The 22840-nt window shown below is 40.7% G+C and overlaps 1 protein-coding gene across 1 annotated transcript; it reads right to left on the bottom strand.

Annotated features, from left to right (window-relative positions):
- Nucleotides 1–3385: 3385 nt before the first annotated feature.
- On the bottom strand, nt 3386–22530 carry LOC136052305 (uncharacterized). The gene is made up of 14 exons (XM_065742309.1): nt 18986–22530; nt 16642–16723; nt 16216–16280; nt 15664–15926; nt 14675–14835; nt 12860–13012; nt 11397–11526; nt 10443–10517; nt 8354–8443; nt 7877–8031; nt 7062–7223; nt 6571–6641; nt 6143–6247; nt 3386–5886 (listed from the first exon to the last, which is right to left on the bottom strand). Exons 1-14 carry the CDS (start codon nt 22386–22388, stop codon nt 5732–5734), a joined length of 5070 nt encoding a protein of 1689 aa, XP_065598381.1. The 5' UTR covers nt 22389–22530; the 3' UTR covers nt 3386–5731.
- Between the last annotated feature and the right edge of the window lie 310 nt (nt 22531–22840).

Raw genomic sequence — 22840 nt, 5'->3', positions numbered from 1 at the left:
CTTTATGCAGTTCAACAAAGCCAAGTGCAAGGTCTTGCACCCCCACTATCAATACAAGCTGGGGGATGAAAGGATAGAGCACAGCCCTGCTGAAAAGGACTTGAGGATACTAGCAGATGGCAAAGCTGGACAAGAGGCAGTAATGTACTCTTGTTGCCCAAAGCCAACCATATACTGGGCTGTATGAAAAGAAGCATGGCTAGTAGGTCAAGGGAGGTAATCCTGCCCCCTCTACTCTGTGCCAGTGAGATACTTTGACACTAGAGCAATTAGTGTTATTTAAATGAGTGTAACTAAAGCATGTGTGGCAGTGTTGTATAAATCAAGTACAATTAGTATGACAGTATAGCTGATTCGGCCAGCAAGCGCAAGGCATGCTGGCTGGAATGTTATTGAAGCTAAAATGATGCTTAATTTCTTAGAGGCATTCAGCTAACCAGGCACAAATCTGATCTTAAGAGTGGATAGAAACTCTTAAATATTAAACAAAGCACAGAAATAATAATTACAAAAACAAACAAACAGAAACTGCTTTTAGAGGTTCTTGTTTCTAATCAACCTTGTGTTTACTTACTGAGTGATGTTTGGCTGACTCTAGTATCTGGTTCAAATATTGTCTTTTTCTAGTATTCTGAAGAACAATGGAGAGTGCCTTCTTTTGTCTTTCTTTGGAAGGAGTCAATATAAGATCTCCAGGGCTGGGAAGTTTTAGTTTTTAGAGCAATGTATTTATGCATTTCAAACTTTTTTAAAATGAGAAAAAAAAGACCATAAAACATTTTATTTTTAGACATAAACCAAGATTTTCCCATGTTCTCAACAAAACTTTTCAAATCAGCTCATGCCTGTATTTCATTGTTGTTCTTACCACAGAAAGAAACAATTGCCCTCTTCAGTGCATTGTCTTTAAAGTCTTTTTTTCTCATAGCAGCAAATAAATGCTGGTTAACATTTATATTTTATCTTCAGATACTCTTTATGCCTCTAAAGGTTCCTGTGAAAGATTCATGCTTCTATTTACAGCCTGCCTCTTAAGGTAAGTAAGCGCTAAGTTTGATTTCTTTCTTCGCTCAAGACAGTCTTTAATGGCTATTACCATTCCAGCTGTTCTTGTTGCAGTAGTGGGAACATCTGCAAAGGGGAATCACTACAATTGCTCCTAACCTAATTTGTCAGAACCCTAATTTAAGTTTTTGTCTTATATCCCTCTCTAGAATTACATTTGCTCCTTTAATGACTATAGAGACTTACGTGCAAAATTTAAGGATTTATTAGTGAGGTGATGGTAATGTCTTTGTTTTTCACACTTTTGAGTGTTCTTCCATTATATGGTTTAAATTTTTTTTTTTTTTTTTTTTGCATCTTACTCCAAATAAATGGGTTTTCGGTTCCCAGTCTTGTAGTGAGTAAACACTGGCTCTATGCAGTTGGAATTAAGAATTTAATCTTAAAATTTCAATTTCTTTCTTCTATGTGGTTACTATCTTGAACATTCTGACTATCATCCTTAAATTTTCTATGCACTGGAGTACACTACAACAAAAAATGACTATATATCATTGTGTGAAAGTTACTGGATAAATTTAGCTTATATAACAAGTAGAATGCATTTCTGAAATTGACAGGAATACTTTGATAGATTATGAGAGAATTAGTCTGAATCTTTCCAGCTGATAGAACATGCTGGGACAGAAAGACTGGAGCTGCTTTGTAAAAAGACTAGCCTGGAGCCACAGATAACCCCAGTATAATAGGCAGAGGTGGTATCCTCACCAAACAGAATGCACAGCTAGAACATCAGAGCAGGGTGATGATAGTGGGGCCCACTGACAGCCTCAGGTAGGCTGAGGTGGTGAATCACGACCATGGTCTTTCCGGGGGCTGCAATCACAAGCAGAAGGAATTACAGCCAGAAGCAGGTATTCCTGTCTTTGTAGGCACAGGCCTAATCCACACCATGGTTCTGTGTCCCTATTTTTAAGATCAGAGATATCTCCTGGGACAATAAGGAACAGATTAATTGGTGTAGGAAACCAGCCAGGGTAATAAAAGCTTGTTGGTGCACTTGAAGCCATGACAAGAAGGAAAGAAAGGTTACCTCTTAAGATTTTTAGAAATTTTTAGAAATACATTTTTAGAAATACAAAACTTTTCTTTCTTTTTCAGACTTCACCAATCACCATATATAATGTCATAATGTAAAACACTAGCAGCATTTATAGATTCTTGTTCAAATAACAGCTTTTTCTGGGATGTGTGCTGGATCCTGTGGAAGAGGAGGTGCTTAAAACTACAATATTTCATGGTTCTTCAGATGGCCTCCACATATAGCTATAAGGTTCCTGCTTATGCACATAGCTACTCCTTTCTGTAGTCTTTGTGATGTTAAATAGATGCCTGAAGCTAGTTACACAGGAGACCAGGTATAGAAAGCCTTTGTGTTTGAGTCCCAGACTCTACTGACATACATAAAATGGTCATTTCTCATTCAGTGTTCTTGTTCAGTGGGCCATCTTTGGAGATCTTATTAGCAGAGTGTAGGGAATGAGCACTAAGTTCTAACCTATTCCTCTTTAATATCGATTTTCTGGGAAGGGAGGTCAACCCAATTAGATAACGTAAGGGAGAGATCCTAAGTCATAATTAAGATAAAAAGGATTCAGGAGTCAACTGAATGTGCAGTTGAAGGTGCTAAGAGGTGTTGAGAAGAATTGCAGTAGTTTAATTAATAGCTCCTTGGCTTTTACGAAGTCTCAAAAAGCATGAAGCAAGTCAGTGGATTTTTTTATTTTTATTTTTTAAACAGATTTTGGAGGCAGGATGCTGCTGCAGCTAAACATTTAGTTAGACAGTGAGGAGCTGAAAACTATCTGAAATGTAAGGAGTCAAAGTAAAACAGGAAATAATCACTTAAAAGCATAAACAGATTATTAAATATTCCTGAACAAAATCCTGAAATCCTGACATGTATTAGCAAAAGGGAGAAGTTAACCTTTGATACAAGTAGCTAAACAGTATAAATGTTCTATCCCTCACAACAGTAATGTTGTGACATTCTGACAAGAACACATGCACTTTAACTTAAAAATCATTTTGGGAGACAAACAAATAATATACCTCTTTGCTCTCAAGAGCAGAAGTTGAAAGAGTAAAGAATTCTTGGCTTATAAATTCTTAACAAGATGACTTCTAATCGAAAATGGCAATATCTATAACATTCTTCTTCAAGATTCAGGTAACAAAGATGAAACTGATACAAATATGATACACCTGGGACTGCTTGGTTGACTTACACAGATGCAACTGAAACATCAGTGACATGATCATTTATTTGATTTCATAAGGCCTGGATGAGTACATATTTTGCTCTTTGAACATTTGTGAATCTTGCCGAAGATTATAACTTTTCTTATGTTACTGAGATTTGAGATAGGGCTTTGCTTTTGCTGTGAGCTATGTACCAGCTTTAGTTACTCAAGGCAAGAAAAGTCTATGCATACTGTAGTCTGGACCCTAAATTAAAGACAACCCTAAAATCTTTTAGGTTGGAAAAAACCTTAAGATCATAAAGTCCACCCATCCATTTAACATTTCAAATCCACCACTAAACCATGTCCCGAAAGTTCCTCAACCACACATCTCTTAAATACCTTGAGGAATGGTGACTCCACCACTTCATCATACAGCTTGTTCTAATGCCTCACCACTTTTTCTGTGAAGAAATCTGAGTTAGACTGATATCCAGTCTAACTTTCCTCTGGCACAACTTTAGGTCATTTCCTTGTGCCCTATCAGTTGTCACTTGAGAAAAGACTAGCACCCACCTTGCTGAAACCTCCTTTCAAGTAGTTGTACAGATTAAGAGGTCTCTCCACAGTCTCCCTTTCTTCAGACTAAACAGCCCTGTTTCCTAACCTTGTATGTCTTGTTCTGTAGTCCCTTGACCAGCTTTCTTGCTCTTCTTTGCAAGCATTCTGGGAACAGTGTCACACTTGTAATAAAGGGCCCAAAAATCCCACATTACTAGTACAATAGAACCAAATCCCATCTTCTCTAAGTCATCCTTTTAGCTTACCTTGATCTGCTAATGACTACTAATACCACTAGGGAACCTGCAGCAGCTCCAGGGCATTCACAGATATACCACAAGGCTCTTAAGATCATTACCATGACTAGAGAAGCAAGTTTTCTTAATTGCCTTTGCTAAGTATAACTATTTGTACTTAGTTTAGAAATGAGTGTTTATAGAAAAAATACTGAATATATTTCTGAAAATATTCAGAAAATAGTCAGCTACTCTCATTTAATATGAAAATTTAAAATAAGGAAAGCAGAAATATTTTTATTTTAACGAGAGAAGTACATGAATTTACTAGGACTAAAAATGTTTTTTTTTAATCCAGATACAATTATTGACATGAATAGGCTGAAATAAGCTATACCACAATGTAAATGGGAATTAAAGGTAGAAGGTTACAGAAAACAGAAGCTGGAAATAAGATAATTAATTCTTTAAATATATTAAATGCAAGAAAGCTACAGAGTTTCTCTGGTGTATTGATTCTTATACTTGGAAGTTGTATTGATGTAATTAAATGCTGAAACTACATTTTACAGTTGAAGACGTCCTTAAATAGACAGGTTCTGCACCAAAGCAGGACTACATGTAAACTGGACTTAAACTGGAGAGTTCTACAAAAACAACAGAGTCCCTGGCACATATTTTGAGTTTATCTACAGCAGCTAAGAATCTTCGTGTTTACTGTAAGTGTGCAAAATGGTGCATGCAGTACCATATCAGCTATAAGATTAGGAGCAGCAGGAAAATGCCCCTTCATTCCAAACACCCAGACATGGTTATTTTGTACAGGGCAAGTACCAACATGTCAGGTCTTCGTAAAAAGTAACCGTTCAACTTTGAGTGGGAGGTAGAGTGGAAAACAGGGTAATTTCAGATGGCTTAATGGAACCCTGGTTCAGGAAAGAAGTGACTTTTGTGAAACAGGTTCTTTAACTTCTTAAGGTGCAGGAAATCATCACAATGACTTCCAAAAACTTCCTGAAACGTCAAGCGGGTATTCTAATGCTAACAAGAATTCTTAATAGTATGCTAAGACTGAGTTCAACTTAGTGAAGTGCTGTGCTTAAAAAAAAAAAAACAACAAAAAACATCATACCCAGACAGGTATGATCAAATATATCCACTGTTCTAAGTAGAAATTATTCTACGGAGATCAATACTCTCAAGACATTAAGAGGATATTCAAATGGAAACTTTACCCCATTTAATGGTGCTTTGTGCTTAGCACCTTTCTCAGGAACTCAAATCTCTTAGTATGCTAATAACAACAAATTTAGTCTCACAACATCCAGTGAGGTAGGTAAGTTTACCCCCATTCATATATAGGAAAACTAAGTCAGAATTCTGAAGTAACATGCCAGTGGTAAAACCAGAATACATTTTCAGAGTGCTCTGTATGATTAAAGTCTCTCCCTCCTAACACAAAGCAAGCAACACATGCAACATTCTTCCCTTCTGCTGCTGTAATCCTAGTGACAGAAAGGAAGTGAATGACTTTGCCCCCTGAATTCCCACTTTCTTTGGTGAAAGACACCCAGATCTATCAAAGTGCTGTATTACACTCTTTGCAGAGGTACTTATTCTGAGGAACAATAGAAAAAAATTATTTCCCTGTGGCAGGGAGACTGCATGGGTCCAAACAAGGTAGAATTATTTCTTGCAGAAGACTTGCTGCTTGGCATTCTTCACACGCTGTTCTTCTTTCAGGTTCTTCTGCCGTGCATGTTTGCTGGAGATGAGCTCCACATGTTCTGAGGGGAACCACCCCCTCTCCCTGTCCGAAAGCTTCACTCCTTCCATCCATCCTGCCGGAGTGGGAACAAACACAACATTGGACAAAATAGGTGAGCATTTTTTCATTAAGCCTCACTCCAACAAAGCCCTAAAGCCCCTTTCAGCTTCCACATAAAGTTCCTTAATGAAAGATAAAGTCTCTTCATTCCCTCAATCCAACAACCACAAGTGAGAAGCTCCTTCTGAAGTTGGATTGTGCTGTCAAGAGCTTTACACTACTTAAGTATCTTGCTACCCATAATTTTAGATATTGTTCATTCTGCTCACCATCATTGCTGTATTGCATAACCATGATGATATCTGCTTTCTCCAAAGCTAGCTCATCGTTTTCCCGAGCTTTGTATGTCCTTATGCATTGAACCTGTGGTGCATCTAATAGGAAAGGAAAAATCACAATGGTATACAAGAAAGTAACAGTAAATCTTTGTGTATCAGACTCAGAGGAGGAAGCAGAAAGGAAACTGCTTAATCACTGAAGTGTAAAGAACTGGAAGGAAGATTACAGATCTTCTACTGAATGAGGAGTAAAAATAAGTAGAATGACTGACATAATCTGGCACTGAGGAAAAAAAACACATTAATACATTTTAATTACATAAAGGTAAATATTCTGCCATGGAATCATACTGGTATGCTCCACCTTGCAGTGATTGAGTTGCCCACCCTCCTTGCTAACAGTAGCAGAGCAGTCTCACCAGGGCATTCCAGGAGGTCCACTTCCCCTTGTGGAGGAACCAAAGCAGAGATCCACCTCAGTTTCTCACTGCTGAAAAACATCACCAGACATGTGTCAGATTTCAGCGTGAGGGTTAGCAGTATGATGACAAGAGCATGTATGTGCATATGTGCACACATGTCCATCCACACAGGAGGGGTCAGGAATTGGGTCCTTACAGAACTAGGGAAAGAAGTGGGGAAAAAAAGGGTGGGAGAAGCCAGAAATTCCCATTGTTGCAGGCTGATGGTATGAAATGACACTGTAGTATTCCACAAGCAGCTGTAATTAGAGAGGAGCAACATGATTCATTAGGGGCTTGTTATGCCAAAAGGATGATTTTTAATTCTTCCATTTAACAGCTGTGCTTTGTATTTCAGCATATTGATAGTTAAGGGACAACTGCCAGGATTCTAAGAGGTGTTTGGTTATGGCATTAGGATATATTAAGATAATCTTGAGCTAACTTACTGTGTCTCTGTACGAAATAAAAACTCCACTCTCTTTCCCTGGTAATTCTGAAGTAGAAAGAGACGGAAAACATTTTTGTTTGCTCCATGTAGTTTCATCTCACACTTTTCCCCACGCACATCTGAGAAAGCAGCATGATCAAACACAACAAAACGTCCACCCCTGCAGGTAAAGAGGAGAAACAAAAATTGTGAGTATTAAGGTGATGAAGGTTAAGAAGTAAGACCATGTAATTTCCTGATGTTAGGAAAGCAAGAAACTTTTAATGATTCTTAATCTGCTTCAGGCACCATAAGCTTTACTTTTTGATGGAAATCTGAGAAGGCCAGAGAAGAGAGAAAAGATTTAATAACCTTTGCAAGCTCTGCCCAGTCAAGGTTTTATTTGATAGCTTACAGCTTAATAAAAATACCCACCCACCTTTCCCTCAACTAGCCAACTACTTTTTCTGTTTCACTAATTTGTACATTTGTAATTTTGCCTTCATGCTGTCTCTTCGGAGGAAATTATTCTTTGAGTATAACTACAGTAAATTGCTACTGAAGCGTTTCATATTGTAGAGATAGACAGAATGGAAATATTGTACTGTGGACAACAAAGTGCCTAGTTACATTATTGTATATTTTAATTAAACGTTAGGAATGTCAGATTTCACATATTCACATGATACTCATGTAACACAAAGTTAGGAAAATGACTTGACAAATGCTGCCACTTGCTGGCAGGCAGATGGAACAGACTCTCAACAAAGAACAGACACAGAAAGAGATGAGCAATAAAGAAGGGACAGCAAGAACTGTGACCGAAGCACTCACTCTTTTGGCCGAGACAGAAGTAGGCAATCATTGAAGAGATGTAGGTAGATAGGACGGGTGGTGACTTTCCATTTTGGACTTGGAATATTGAAGTCCAGCGCTGTTAATTCACCACATTTTACAAGTCGCCTTGACTGTGAAATGAGTGGGAATATCTACAAGACAGAGTATGTATGTGAAGTACGTGCAAGGAAAAAAGTATCCATGAGTTTTGGATTTTGGTCTTTCACCAGAAGAGACGTGCTTTCATCTATTCAGTTGGAATGGGACAATTTGTGTTAGAGACCTTCAGCTGAAGTCTGACACAAGTGTACAGGTAAGGGAAGCACTGATGAAGAACTGAGCTGTCTAAGAACTGTTGAACCAGAATATCAACATATACTGGGGAGGAGAACAAAAGAAAGCACAAGTGACTTCATAAGGAAAGAGATAAAAGATATTAGGCTAGAGCAAGGCCCAGGGCATGCACAAGCTCACCTTGCACTCAAATTCAATCTTCTGACTGAGGTAGATCAGCTCTTCAGTGCTTTTCATGCGCTGAACATTTTCATTGCAGTCCTTGATGAGCTGCAGAGGAAAACGTGATAATGAGGAGCAGAACTGCCTACTGGAATCAGTACTGTTCCAAGGAACTCATGAAGAATCAGTAAATTACAATTCTTGGGCATCCTCCCAAGGGAAAAAAAGAAAATTCTAGGCAAGCATACTAAGATTCTCCATACCTACAATGACTGTTCTTTCTTAAGAAATTCACATGAGAACTTCAGTGAAGTCTCTGTGATCTCAATGATCCTTCTGGGTTCCTTCTAACATAGGATATTCTATAAATATTGTTTTAACTTTGGGATACTGGGTGGGATAGTAGAGAATTCTCTTTAGTTTAATTGCTAGTAATTTGGACAGAGCTTTTAATTGATGTTCCACTGTAAGCACATGAGGACAATTAGATAAACATCAGGCCCAAATTTTTCACAACCCAGAGCTTGTTGCAGTAACCATGAGGACTAGACACAACAGAAGTATTTCAGACAGCTATGTAGGCAACTTTAAGAATAAGGTGATACAGGGCAGCTTCATGACAGTGGCTTATATACAACCAAATCCAAGAATTCTGTGCATGATATCCTACCACCAGTCTCAGACTGCATTGTTTTGGGATCTGTGCAGAAGGCTAGTGCAATCCTAAAAATTTTAAGGGAGTGTGTATCATGTTGAACTGGTGTTTAGGTTTGTGGCAAAGAGTCGGGGAGTGATTACAAGAAAGGGAGTGACACTCTAAAAAGGTCAAATAAAGACTAGATAAAACAAGGGCACAAGGTCTACCAAGGAACAAGTCTATCTTATTCTGCAGTACAACTTGCAGGTAACAAATAGTCTCAGAAGACTTTAAGTCTTGCCTCTTTAATAAACAGAGAGTAAAAATGAATATAATAAACACCTTGACATACCTTTTTTGTTTTTTAGAGCAAGATTTTCTTGGAGAAGTGGGGAATAAATTGATAGCTAATTAGAGACAAAGATAAAGAACACAAAGGAGAGAGAACATTTAGGAGACTGGTGTAATGGACTAAGAAAAAATGCTTTCAGGCTTCCTGCGTTATGCTTGGTAGGTTTCTAACACTTTGAGACAAAGCTATTGCCACAACAACAACAAACCAAAGACTGATAACAGCAATGTAAGCAATCTTGTGAAATATCAGGGCAGACTTTGTCCAAAAAGAGACCTGCTTTCCCAGAGGAAAGTTTCTGTTACAAACTTAGTGTTGCAAACTTGCTTGTTTACAACCCTGGGATGACGTACCTGGAAACCCAACAAGCATAAAAGGATGCCTGAGAGAAGCTTCAGGGGGCTTTTCACTTTCTGCTATTTGCCAGTTACAGAATTCAACCTCTGGATGAGCTCTCTCACCCCTCACCCATCTTCCAGCACTGATGGGCAAGTGCTGGAACTCCCTGAAATAGAGCAGTGATCTCTTTTCTGCCCATGTTTCTCATTCTTCCTCTGCTTCTCTATCAATCCCTCTTTTTCCTCTTGATCTTCTTTTATTCCTTTTCTTTAGTAGCCATTGCCTAAATTTGCCTTGAAACACATTGATAAGGAACTAATACCTGAGCCAAAGTGTCTTTTATCCATAACACTGACTGTTAGAAACTTGCTTAATTTTGCCCTGGAGTAATTGATAGACGGTTGTTGGAACATTAAGTGAATTGTCTTGTGTAGCTCCTGTAACTATCTTACTCCATTGCTCCGGTGACTCCAGTAGACCAGAGGAATGCCCTACCTGGGAGATTCCAAAGATTCACCTTCCTTGCCACCCACTGACTGGGACAAGACAACTGGAGGCATGAATCCTGAGTTCAGTATCACTGGCAAAGATTCAGTTTCATCCTAGCTAGGTCCTGTCTTAGTGCTCAGTGCAGAACACAGTAATTTGTTACAGGTCAGGATCAATAACGTGGGCCATTGGCAAGGGTGAGGGTCAACAGAAAAAGCATACAATGACACTTCAGTGCTCTGCAACTGTGCAATACAGTACAGCTATGGAGAGCAGGTTGACAGCCTTACCTTTTCAAGTGCATCATAGGCCTGTGTTGCTTGCACTTCCTCCTCAGACCCAGGCCTAGTTCTCTTCAAGATATTCTGCATGAGAGAAAGCATTTTTCATAATGTAGACAGGAAGAGCAGAGCACTAAGAAAGGCTCAAGAAACAAGGAGACACTAAGACACTAGTCTCAAGAGAGACTGAAGTAGTGGTAGGAGATGTGGAGATAGCAAGGCCAGAAATTTGAGGCACAGGATGCAACTGACAAGCTGCAATGAACAGGGCATGCCTGAAAATTTAAGTGAACTATCCTTTGCAAGTTACATGATATAGGAGATAATCACTAATCTGAGCACAAACAGCCTTTAGCGCAGAGTAATTCTTTGCCTGATATTCCTTTTCTCATTTTCAAAAGAGGCTCAAATAGTCAAAAAGAAATTTCATGAAAGGGCTCAACACTGACTCACTGGGGGACTTGCATGTTTACTTAATATGAGTGCCCCGAAGAGACAATGTTGCAAGCAAAGAGTAGAAAGAGACTGCCTTCTGGAGGGCAGCTAGGGAACCCATGCCTTCGAAAAGGAAGAAGAAAAAAAAAAGTTCAATAAAATTTAAAACAACCTGTTCTGAGAGTACTCCATGAATTACTCATTGGTATTGTAATAGTGTTACAACTAAGTCCTAACAAGAATACAAAACTACACTGCCTCACTGGAGAGACTGTATCCAATTAATGGTGATGGTCTAACACACAGCAGACATTTGTATGATGATAAACGGGTTTGTTTGAAAAGGCATATTTGCAATAAATGCAATAGAGTTGCTTTAGACATCTAGCCAAACTTATCACATGGCGCATGAAGAGATGCATGCAGCCCCTCCTAGAGCTTGATGCTAGTTCATATTTATGTGACTTTCAGACTTGAAGAAGGGTCTCCTTAAGAGAAAGTGTAGGACAACAGAGAAGGCACAGTTACCTGTAGGAGGAGTTTCAGTCGAGTGATACGCTGGAAAGGGAGGATGAGGAAGGACTTAAGTGAGAGGCGCTGGCATACTGGATCACATTCTAATCTCTCCAGGACTTGTTGGAATCCTGCATTTCCACTCCTGTGGGAGTGTAAATGAGAGAAGATATCAAGACACCAGAGCAAATGAATAATCTTACTAACAAAGAGAAAGGGTACCAGATTTCAGTGAGTGTTGGAGTATTCCAGTCACTGCAGTCATGTTCTGGCACCGGAACAAGAGATGTTAACAAACTTTACCATTCTGCTTAGTAAGAATAAGTATAGGTTTCTAACAGCTGCAGGAGGACAGCAGTGCAACTCTTGTTAAAACAAATCTTTCCTCTTTGTGCCATAGTCCTCTGGAATAATAACCAGAAGTAGCATCCGTGTTACAATCTCACCTACAAAAAGGGTACCTTTCATAAGATAGCGGTGGTTTGTATCCTTTCTTCATACCAAATGGCTCAGCTCCAGGGGCTTTATCTATCCAAGGAGTGGAAAAGCTGCCTCCACTCTCTTGCTACTGCTGGGAGGAGTACCATTCCTGCCTTCCCCCCAGTGTGTCTCTTAATCTCTTAGAAACAGCCACTGCCAACCAGTTTTCTGTATTTGGCAGCAGCAGATACAACACAAGTGGTATCAACTGCCAGAATAGCCAATCCTATATCCCTGAAGAGATGGGAAAGAAGCTTGTATGCCCAGTAAAAATGTCTCACAAGCAGACATTGTGCCCCTAATGCCCTAAACAATATCCTGAAGATTCTTGCATGCAGAACTGAGCTTTCACTGAGGGGAACCAATTGTAGGACTAAATCTTTCCCAGTCAGCAAAACACAGAGCACCCAATGCCTGAATGACTTGTTTGCAACAGACTTCTCTCAGATCATCAATTAGAATTGGGTTTTTACTGAGGGAAGAAGTGCAGAAGTGCTAAGGAACCTTGCTCATGACTGAGCCTGAGCAGTGCTTGATTATGCCACTGAGTGCAGAAGAGGACAGCAAGAGAAACTGATGATGCTCTGGCCTTACAATTTTCAATCTGTTTCAAAGACTTTTGGATAACCAGTTTAGACTTAATGGCAGCATCTGTACTTTTCTTAACTATCACTTTGAGGTTCTTAATAGTCAAAAACCACAGACTGAAAACAACTGTCGAGGACAGCCATTTTTGCTCTAAGGCTGTGGCAGTTTCCTTCAACTGAAACAGATGTTCATTATTCTCTTTTTTTTTTTCCCCTCACAAAAGAGGTGACTTACAGCAACTCAGTCCTATTCCAAATGCTACTGAATTGAAAAGGCTTCCACCTTTTCTTCTGGAGATGTACTGTGGGTGCCAACAAGGAGATCACACTTGCTGTGTGCCCAGTCACTTGAGACAGTGCACATCAGAACTAAAGGAGGCTGGACAAGGTCTCAACAAATGAAAAACTTACAGTAACCGCTGGAAGGTTTGCTCCTGGTATGTCTGGTTTGTTACATATGGTAGATACACCCTGCGGAACTCAGGAGCATGTTTCAGAGCCACATCACAAACATGGAAGGTGAACATATCCTCTTCAAACTTCTCCTCCAAGTCAAAAAGGAAACTGCAGCACAAAGATGTGGCACCATAGAAGAAGAAATATAGAGCAAAGCGATCAGCGTCATTAGTATCAGGATCATCTTCATTTCTTTAAAATCCAGATAGCTCACATATAAGCCGAAGGTATCTCTGCTTCTAGAGAGCTTAGTGCCTGTACAATGACAATTTGGAGCTAGACATCAAGGAATAGGCAGAGGCACAATGGATTACTGTTCCTCATTGAATCATAGAACATCCTGGTTGGAAGGGACCCAGTAAGGATAATCAAGTCCAACTCCTGGTTCCACGCAGCCCCACTCAAAATTCAAACCCTTTGTCTGAGTGTTGTTGTCCAAATGCTCCTTGAATTCTGGAAGGCTTGGTGCCATGACTTCTTTCATGGGCAATCTGTTCCACTGCTCAACCATCCTCAGGGAAGAGCCAAATACCCAGCCTGACCCTCTGCTGATGCAGCTTCATGCCATTCCCTTTGGTCCTGTTGCTGTCACCAGAGAGCAGAGATCAGCTCTTGTTCCTCTGCTCCTTTTCACAAGAATCTGCAGGCCACCGTGAGGCTTCCTCTCTTCTCCAGGCTGAACAAGAGACCTCAGCGGCTTCTCATACTTTTTGCACTCTAGACACTTTAGTATCCTCATAACTATCCTTTGGAATAGTTCCTCTAATCTAAGGAATCCTTCCTCTAATAGTTTTATGTTTGTTACTTTTTTTTTTTCTTACAATTGTAAGCACCCAAAACTGCATACAGTGCTCAAAGTGAGGTGGCACCAGCACAAAGCAGAGCAGGACAATGCCTTCTTTCAATCAGCTGTGTGTGATAACACCCTAGGATACAGTTCACCCTTTTGGCTGCAGACTCAAGACTGAACTTACTATCAGCCTGAATCCCCAGATTCCTTCCTTCAGAGCTGCTCTCCAGCTTCTCATTCCCTAAACATACAGCCAGGATTGCCCTGTCCTATGTATACTATCTGAATCTTGAAATTTTCATGCATTTGGCAACTGTCCAGACTTCTAATTTGTTCCTGGGAAGCAATATTTGATAATTCTAATTTTCCTAACAAATAGGAAACAATAACAAATTAGGACATCACCAAAAAGAATCCCCTTGGTACAACCTGAAAACATAGAGCAAACCATAGTAGCCTTGCAGAAGGAAAACAGAACAAAATCATAGAGGATTCCTTGCACGTGGAGTCAAATCTATGTTTTATGACTTATGCTTAATTGATTGCACATTAGGTACTGTCATATGATGGCTGTCATATCACAACCTTATTTACTTATTTTTGATTCAGGATTGTGCAGCTGCATCTTCTCCACATATATTTTGCAAGAGCTGCATTTGGTTTAGATTGAGGTCTAGTTACTTGTTTGTAGTTAATGCCAATAAGGCATGGTAGCATTTTGAACATTATGATTCTGCAACAATCTCTATGCACAGTTGTATCATTTCCAGGACTTAACACTAAGATGTGCATTGTCCTGTCACCTAAAAAGGTGATGGTTCCTTTGAGGACAACATTGTTGTGCAATCACTAAGTGTATATCCAACTCAAAGGACATTCAGAACAGGAGTGATACTGATAGTGTTACTGATAGAAACTAGTAGTTTCAAGGCTGTATTTACACTTAATGCAGGGCGTGGAAGTGAGGGAGCGTATCTCACCTAGCACTGACATCACGTACATCCTGAAGGCGTGAGAAAAGCCACTGACGCTCCTGATTACTGAGCATTGCTTGGAGTTCTGTTGATCGCTGGAAGTGATCCACTGCCACATTCAAACTGCGCAGGTAGGAAGCCTCAGACATTATCAACTCAAATTTGGCCTTTAGAGAAGAAGGGAACAGAACATCATCAGACCAGGCAAGCCTGCAAGGAATCTTACTAGGTGGAAAACAAGAAAACTTATTAGTTACACGATGTGTGCATTCAAATACAGAAGATAAACTTTAAGAATGAAAGACAGCTTGCGGTTTGACTTAAAACAATAACAGTTACCTGTTGAAATTTTTCTTTCCATTTCTTGATACCACTTTCACTAGGTCCCCTATTTTATGTGCTCCCATAAATTTTCCACCATCCACACTGCCTGTGTTCTTTTTCTCCTACATGTTTCACATGCTGTTAGTTTCTTCCTTTCCCTCAGGGGTCTCCCATCCACTTTTTGATCCCTCCCATTTCCCCTAACCTGTTACTCCACGTACCAATTTGCTGAATACATACATTTTCTCATTTCCCCTCAGCCCTGTAGCAGACGTGGGTCAATTTTATGAACTCATGCTAGCACAGGATGGCTTTATTAGCATTTGTCATAAGTGGGAGAAAGCTCAGTCTTCTCTTTAAAACTCTTTTGCATCAAACTTGTTCAAGATTCCTTGTTTTCTCTTGTTTCAATTTCCAATCTCCTGGAGTACATTTTTATGAAGTTACTGAGCTAATTTTCATCTTACTTCTGTGCTCCTTCTATCAACAGTGCTGAACTTCAGCACTGTACTACTTCATAACCACTGACACCATATTCCCATGCTGCTTACATGAGAAGGTGATCTCTGCATTCAACCACTGCATTCCCACATCAGGCATTTTTGCTCTCCACTTCAACCACCCTTCTTGACTACAAGCCACCCATCTCCCATATTACATCTATCCATTACCTCTTGCAGCTTCTGCTCATCACGGGACATATTGAGTAGCATTCTGCTGCCCCGGATCATGGGGATATCCTGCCAGAGGTACGCATTTGATGAGCCTGACAGACGTTGCAAATATGAGTCCTGGGGAGACAGCACTTTTCTTCGTAGCCTTGGGGAGCCTGGCAAACTCAATTCTGTATCCTCTGCAAAAGAATCCACTCTCTTCTGGCTTTGAATGGCCTTGTTCAGAACCACATCACTGTACTCCTGATACAGCAACCTTGCTGTGAAAAGAGGCATATATTTTTATACCTTCTGTGGCAGCTACAAGCCCTCTACTTCAGTCTGGAGAAAACTCTGTTACTACCTTCATTTACGATAACTGAATACATTAGACCAGATCTACTATCTATCTACTATCTATTAGCCAAGTGGTGACCATGACTCTGGCTTCACTGACTCCACTCCTTTCTAACGCTCTAATGTGTTTAATGAGTGACAAAAGCCACAGTAAGGGTTGGAGATGACAGAGGATAGGGGTCTGCCACAGCACTTCAAGCAGAAGGTACTTACAGGAGTTGATGAGTTTGGAGTGTCGTCGCTTGAAGGTCTCCATTGTGTCTGCAGGTTTCTTTTCTCTGTCAGGGAGGAAGGATTTGCAAACACAGAGAAAATGAACAGCACAGTGCCAGCGATGGATAACCCTAATTTTAGTAATGGATCTGGCACATCAAGGCCCTCTCTTTCCAACAAGCTCAAGCTCCACATGCTTTACTTTACAAAGAATTAAGTTTGGCTTGATGGAAATACTGTCCACTGGAAGAAATACTTCTGTTGCAATGGAGTCCTCTCCTATAGGACATGAGAGGAACACAGCTGTAAGTCACCTTATCATAGTTTTCTACTTATTATCTTAATCTGGCCCCTCAGAAATAATGAGAGAGCATCTGTGCTACGCAGCCATGAGGCCAAAATCAAAGGAGCCTTTAAGACACTTACCGCAACATAACTGTTTCTGAACTGACTGGTGGTTCCCTGTGCACCCTGTGTGCTTCTTTCTCTGAAGGAACAGGATGGACTTCTGTTACATAAGATAATTAGAAAGTAAACACAAATCCAAATGTAGAGTCGAGCTAAAATCTCAAAAGACACAGATACCACTTATCATACTCTATCTATGCAACGGTCTTAAGTCTACAGAGCAAATGCAAAATGAATAATGTTCATTATTTCTGGTTTTTGTAATCCTTGGCATTACTTACACTTTCGATCTATTAATTAGTCACATTTGCTTTTCATACCAATAAAAAAGATACATTTTCTGATACTTTCAGAAGTGACAGTAACTCCAAGATGATTGATTTTCAGTTGCCTAAGTGAAGATACTGCCTGCAGGCCCTATATTTGTAAGCTGCCTTTTCAGCAACTTGAGCCAGGTATCTGAGGATCTATGGACCCAAAGTCACTACTTGTGTCTGAAAGTCTTAGAGTTGCTTTTGCAGATGTTGAACTCCAAAAACTCTCCATGACATCTAGGACAGAAATATCAAACACCTAACAAAATCACACATGTCTAGAGTCTTTTAAAGGATGACTCCTGGTGGATTCAACATGTGAATGATTGGTGTTATCCAAAACTTTCATCTATGTGCCGTGATTGCTTACAAATCACTGTTTGAGTCAGTTTATATAAAATGAAGGAAGTGTTGACTTCTCTTTTGTTCTATGAGAGGTTTAATTAAATAAGGAGTGAAGAAATTATAAATAAATTCATCAGAAGCAGAAGGAGGAAGTAAGACTAGAGGCTGATCTGCAAATATGAGTCAGGGAAAAGAAATGCAGCCTTGAATATTTTAAAATATTGAACAAAAAAATTACAAAAAAGGTCCAATATACAAAGAAAATTTCATTTGAGTGTGCTACCAAACTCTTTGCACCCTTCAGCTATCCCCTCCTTTCCCTTCGTAACAGAACAGTTTGGAAAATAAACTTATTAATTTCTGAGAAAAAGCAAGTATGTTTAAAATATTTTATGAGGGCTGCTCCAAAAGTGCTACCTTATATTTTATTATGTTGGCCCACAACATCCAAGGCAGATCATGGTGCTATGGTATGGCAGTAGAGATTCAACCTTTTCACCGATATTCTGTTACATTTTGTTGCCAGATGTTGACAGATAGCACCAGAGGGCAGTCTGACAAAATTGCCTCATATGCTCTGTCAGATGCCAAAGTGTGGAACTTCCACACAGAGAAAATGGCACCCACTGACATTTGTGCATGTTTATTGGAGACCAAACAGTGGATGTTAGCAAAGTGCAGCAGTAGGTGGTGTGTTTCAGCAGGGGCAACAGAGGGTCACCTCTGCTAATAAAGAGTACAGATGTAAATGCAGGCTTTTGTTCATTGCTAGCAAAAATGCATAGTTAGTGGTGGCGGCTATACTGAAAAGCAGTGTTTTGTAGCTGAGATTTGGCTCTGTCAAATAATGTTATTGTGTTCTTTGTTATAGTTTACACAGAAATAAATAGGAGACATTACTTTCAGAGCAATCTATGTAGAATATAATAAGGAACAGACAGGCACACTGAGGACAAGTACTGTTTGAACGAGCTGTACTACAGAAGATGCAAGTTTTTCATTCATAGCATCAGTGATTTGGCTTCTGTTCAAGTTAGGATTTTAGCAAATTTGTCAAGTCTTTCTTATCTGTAATCTCAAAGTCTACACTCTTAGGAAGAAATCTCTTTCAGAAGGTCAGATTGGAGACTACAAAGCGTCCAAGGTGTCAGCTGCAAAATAAAGGGAAATAAACAAAGAGCTAATACATGCCGTAACATATACAGGCTGCCGAGGTTGTCTGCATACTTTGCTTACTACTTAGAAAAGGGTTGTCATTTAAGTGCAGCAAAATGGAATGGCCATATGATGGCAGCTGTGGTGATTAGCAGCTGCAAACAGCCCCACAAAAAATCCAACTCTAGCAAGTAGGCAAAAATTGCTCATGTTACTGAGTAAGGGCAGCAGACTAATAAATGCAGAGAATGAATGGGAATTGAAATAAGGTCTGCTGCAAGTAGGGGATCTAAATCCCCATGTGCAGCTGGAAGCACTTATCACAGGGTAGCAGACAGGAGCTTGGGGAGAGCTGTGTGGCAGCAGTCTGGAGATGTACAAGACAACGCAGTTACAAGTGCTGCCAGAAATGCACAAAAGCATTATTGCACTTCCAACTCTCATAACTTTCTAACGTATTGCCTATTTAATTTAACCTCAGGCTTTTGATATCTGCATTAAGTTTTGAAGAGGGAAGAAGATTGGGTGGAGATAGAGGATGGACTCACCCTGCAAGAAGTCTGGTGGTACTGATATCCTCTTCAGCCCCTGCTGGTGCCAGTCCTTGCTTTTTACTCTGTGCTTACTCAGACTTCCTTGATTGGCACTTGGATCTTGTGCAACTACCCCGATTGTTTTTTTGTCTAGCCAGCTTGATGATTTTTCCAAAGGTAAATGTTTGGGTACTTCTTCCTTTAATTGAGACACCAAATGATGGTGTTCTTGTTCTTCTAGGCTTTGCTTGACTCTCCCCTCACTTTCTGTTTTCTCTGTAATTGCTGATGGAGCTTGGATGTTCTTTGTGTCCACACCAAAGAGGTCTGTCTGCTGCTCCCACTGCAGCTCTCCTGAGACCTCATCTTCTTGGCAGGTTGTTTGCATGGTTGGTGGTGATGGAGGGCTTAGCTGGAGAAAGTGAATTGGATTGGTGAATGCTAGCATTGGAAGGGACTGTACAGAGTCTCTGCTCTTGGAGTCTGTGAATGTTCTCAGACCTTCCAGTGAGGACGAAGAAAGGTGGTCAGGTGAAGATTTTCCACACTGTATACCCACATGCTGAATTGTTGTTTCAGTGCTGGTGTCAGAACAGCTGCCCAACACCTCACTTCCAACAGCAGAAAAGCCTTTGGCCAACAAACTCACCCCTAAGTCATCAGAAGTCTCTGTATCCTGGATACCCAAGTCACAGAGATTGCACTCTTTAGTTGCTGGAACAAAGACAACTTTGTCTACTCCTCTTCTATCAGAAGAGTTTGCAGTATTAGTATCAGATACAATAGCAGCAGACCATAGAGGATGGCTTATAGTAAGGGCTAGTAAGTCATGATCATCCATACTACAATTTAGAAGTGGCCTGGAGTGGGGTACGGGAGTCAGTGTCTTGTAACTCTCAAGGGCTAGAGGCTGGTCACAGTGATTTGCATTAATTTTAGGGGCCTGAGCTTGATTAGGGCTTGGGACATTGGAAGGAAGATGTTTGTCATCAGGCACCAGAGTTAGGCTTGAGTTAGGCATAAGAGACAGAAGCTGTCCTCCCTGATTGACAGCAAGGACCATATCTTCTTCAGGGAGCCAACTTAGGGTGCTCAGAATGCTTGAGATTCTAGAACCAGGATCTTTTTGGTTTAAACTTGAGTCAGACTGATCAAGTAAAGGTACCTGTTGTGCTTTGTGAGACATGTTTGTTCCAATTTCTTTTTCTTGCATAATGGCACTTTCTTCTGATGGAGTTTGGTACTGCTGAATTGTTTCTGGGTAGTCCAGGCGAGTGGAAGTCCCGTCCCATGTTTGAGGTGATTCCAGAGGCTCCGCAATGAAAAACGGAATTTCTCTGTCTCCAGGAAGGCTCTTCTCTGGAGGAAGAGAGCTTGTGTATATTAGAGAAAAGGAAGATGGGCCACTAAGGTCTTCATGAAAGTCTTCCTTGGGAGCAGGCAGTTCATGAGAAGCACTGGCCTCCTCTGGATCAGCAGTTAAAACAACAGTTTCCACTGACGCCAGGTCCTGCATGCACACAGAAACAACTTGGTTAGCTTGCTTCTCTATAGAGTATGGCAGTTTGTTCAGGATGGAGCTAGGAGAGTCCTCAAGCTTCACTAGGGCTCCTCCACCAGCATCTTCCTGCTGTGGGCCAGACACTGAAGCCAGAGAGGTGAATTCTGAGGGTAAATTTGAAACAAAGTCACGAACCTCAGCTTTTCGTAAGTTTTCTGCAATGGGATGAGGATCCACAGGATCAGCTGGGTCCATCTTCTCAGTACCAGAGGAGGAACATACTGGAACAGGAGCCTCTGGGTTCTCTATGCTAGAAGGTGCTGCCACTCCTTCACAGCGCGGTGCTTCTCTTTTGTCAAATATCTGGGCAGTCTTTCCAGGTCCACCACTGTGCTCATCCTCCCTGCCCAGCCTTATCTTATCCCAGTCAACTTCTACACTATCTCGACTGCTGATGGAAAAGTGGGCAGAGTCTTTCTGCTTTTCCAGATCAGAGATATGGTACAAGTGCAGAGGCACCACTGGAATTTCACCCACTAGATTCAGGCTCTCTGATGGGAAAGGTCTGACAGAAGGCATCTGACATCTAGAACCCACTGCTGTGACATGCGCTTTGACCAGCACATTCTCACCAATACACTCTCTCATGATGTCAGATTCCCCAGGAAGTGCTGTTACAGTTTGCTCAGCCAAAAAAACATTTTCCAAACTACAGTAGTCCACATTATGCCTGGGCATATAAAGGGTCTCTGAAAGGAGGGCTGATGACAGTGTCTTCAGTCTGAGCTCTTCCCTCTGTAGATGCTGTTTCTGTTCACTGTGTTCCCTTTTTTCCTGATCTTTGGGCTCCCAAAATTTTTCTTCCTCTTGTATTTTCTGGTCTTCACACTCTTTCTTCTCTTGTTCCCACTGAAGTTCAAAAACTGCTTCCTCCTGTGCTGTTTCCTTGTGTTGTGAAGTATTCACCTGCTTAACTTTTTTAGCAGTATGCTTTATGTGGAAACCATGTAATACTGAAGAGGTAGGTCTGCTGTCTGTTTTTCTGTGATCACCTTCAAGATGAATGCATTTAGAAGTGGATGAGTTTTCTTTAGGAATCATTACTGTTCCCTGCTCTTTGAACAGCTTGCTATTCCTTATTTCACAAGCTGAGATGTTTCTTCCTGAGCTTATTTGGCTGTCATCTGTAAAGGTGGAAGGCAATTGATAAGAAGACTCTGTATTTTCTTCCCAAATCTGGAGCACTGCTCTGCTTTCCTTACCACCTTCAGAAGTGTAAAGTTTAGCTGTGTCTTCTGCTGTTATCTCTGAGGTAGGCTGTTCACCAGTTGCTGGTGCCAGCTTTTTGCTTCTTTGTTTCTGCTCTACACTAGCATCAATCTCTTGCAAATACTCTATGTCATCCAGAGATGGATTAGCCTTACAGTGCCCCTCTGAAATGGCTTTACAAGTCAAGAAGCACTTAAGTGCCTCTCTCTGAGAGGAAATGTCATCAGCCAAAGGAGATTTTTGATACAGGACCTGAAGGTCTGAAACACGAAAAGCCAGTTCCAACTGGGACTGAGGACATTCAATGTTGAGGTCCACAGACTGTGGGATGGCATCGCCAGTAGCTGGTCCATGCTGGATTGGGCTGAGATAGGAAAAGTTCTGGTTGTTTTCCATGTCAGCCAGCTCCCCTTGCTTAAGTTTCAGTGAACAATCCAGTCTACTCTCTAAAATCATCTCTCCCTCCCAGTCCGTCAGTCTTCTCTGAGGATCTGCATCACTGTGCTCTTGTTCCAGTCCTGCTGGCACTTTTTGTACAGGGTTAGAGGGTCTGCCTGGCATTTCTGCTACTTCCCCTGCTGCAGAAAGGCCGTCTTCAGGCGTGCTGAGCTTTTCTCCCTCTCCAGAATCCAGTGGCCTGATGCTCATTTCAACTGATGCATGAGGGACATGATACTCTCTCTCAACAACTGCAGAATTCCAGGCTTCCACAGCAGTACTGCAAGCTTCCAGAGGAGTTGCACCTCCCTTGCTGATATCTTCAGAGTCCGTCAGTGACACATTCAGTTAAAAAAAAAATATCATTTTTCAGTTAGTACTGCAGAATGGTTTAGTAGAACTAATTGGATTAAGAGACTTAAAAAAATACATTAATGCTGCTGAGGGGAAAGAAAACAGAAGACATACTTTAGTGAATTGGTAAGTGTTGAGAAAAATACCATGACTGAGGATAGGCAAATACCTGATGAAAGCTTGCCATACAGGATTATAATTCCAAAATAAAACTACTAGTGCCTTTTTAGTTTTAAATGCAAATCCAGAAAGTGACTTTGGTCAAGAGTAGAGATGTTGATCACCCTGCACACTAACAAAGTGCAATT

Source organism: Cyrtonyx montezumae, unplaced genomic scaffold (genome assembly GCF_038088225.1).
Source record: "Cyrtonyx montezumae isolate F1298 unplaced genomic scaffold, pur_monq_1.0 scaffold_3, whole genome shotgun sequence".
NCBI classification, from domain to species: Eukaryota; Metazoa; Chordata; class Aves; order Galliformes; family Odontophoridae; genus Cyrtonyx; species Cyrtonyx montezumae.
Note: the sequence above shows the minus strand (reverse complement) of the source record. Positions and strands in the feature narration are given on the sequence as shown.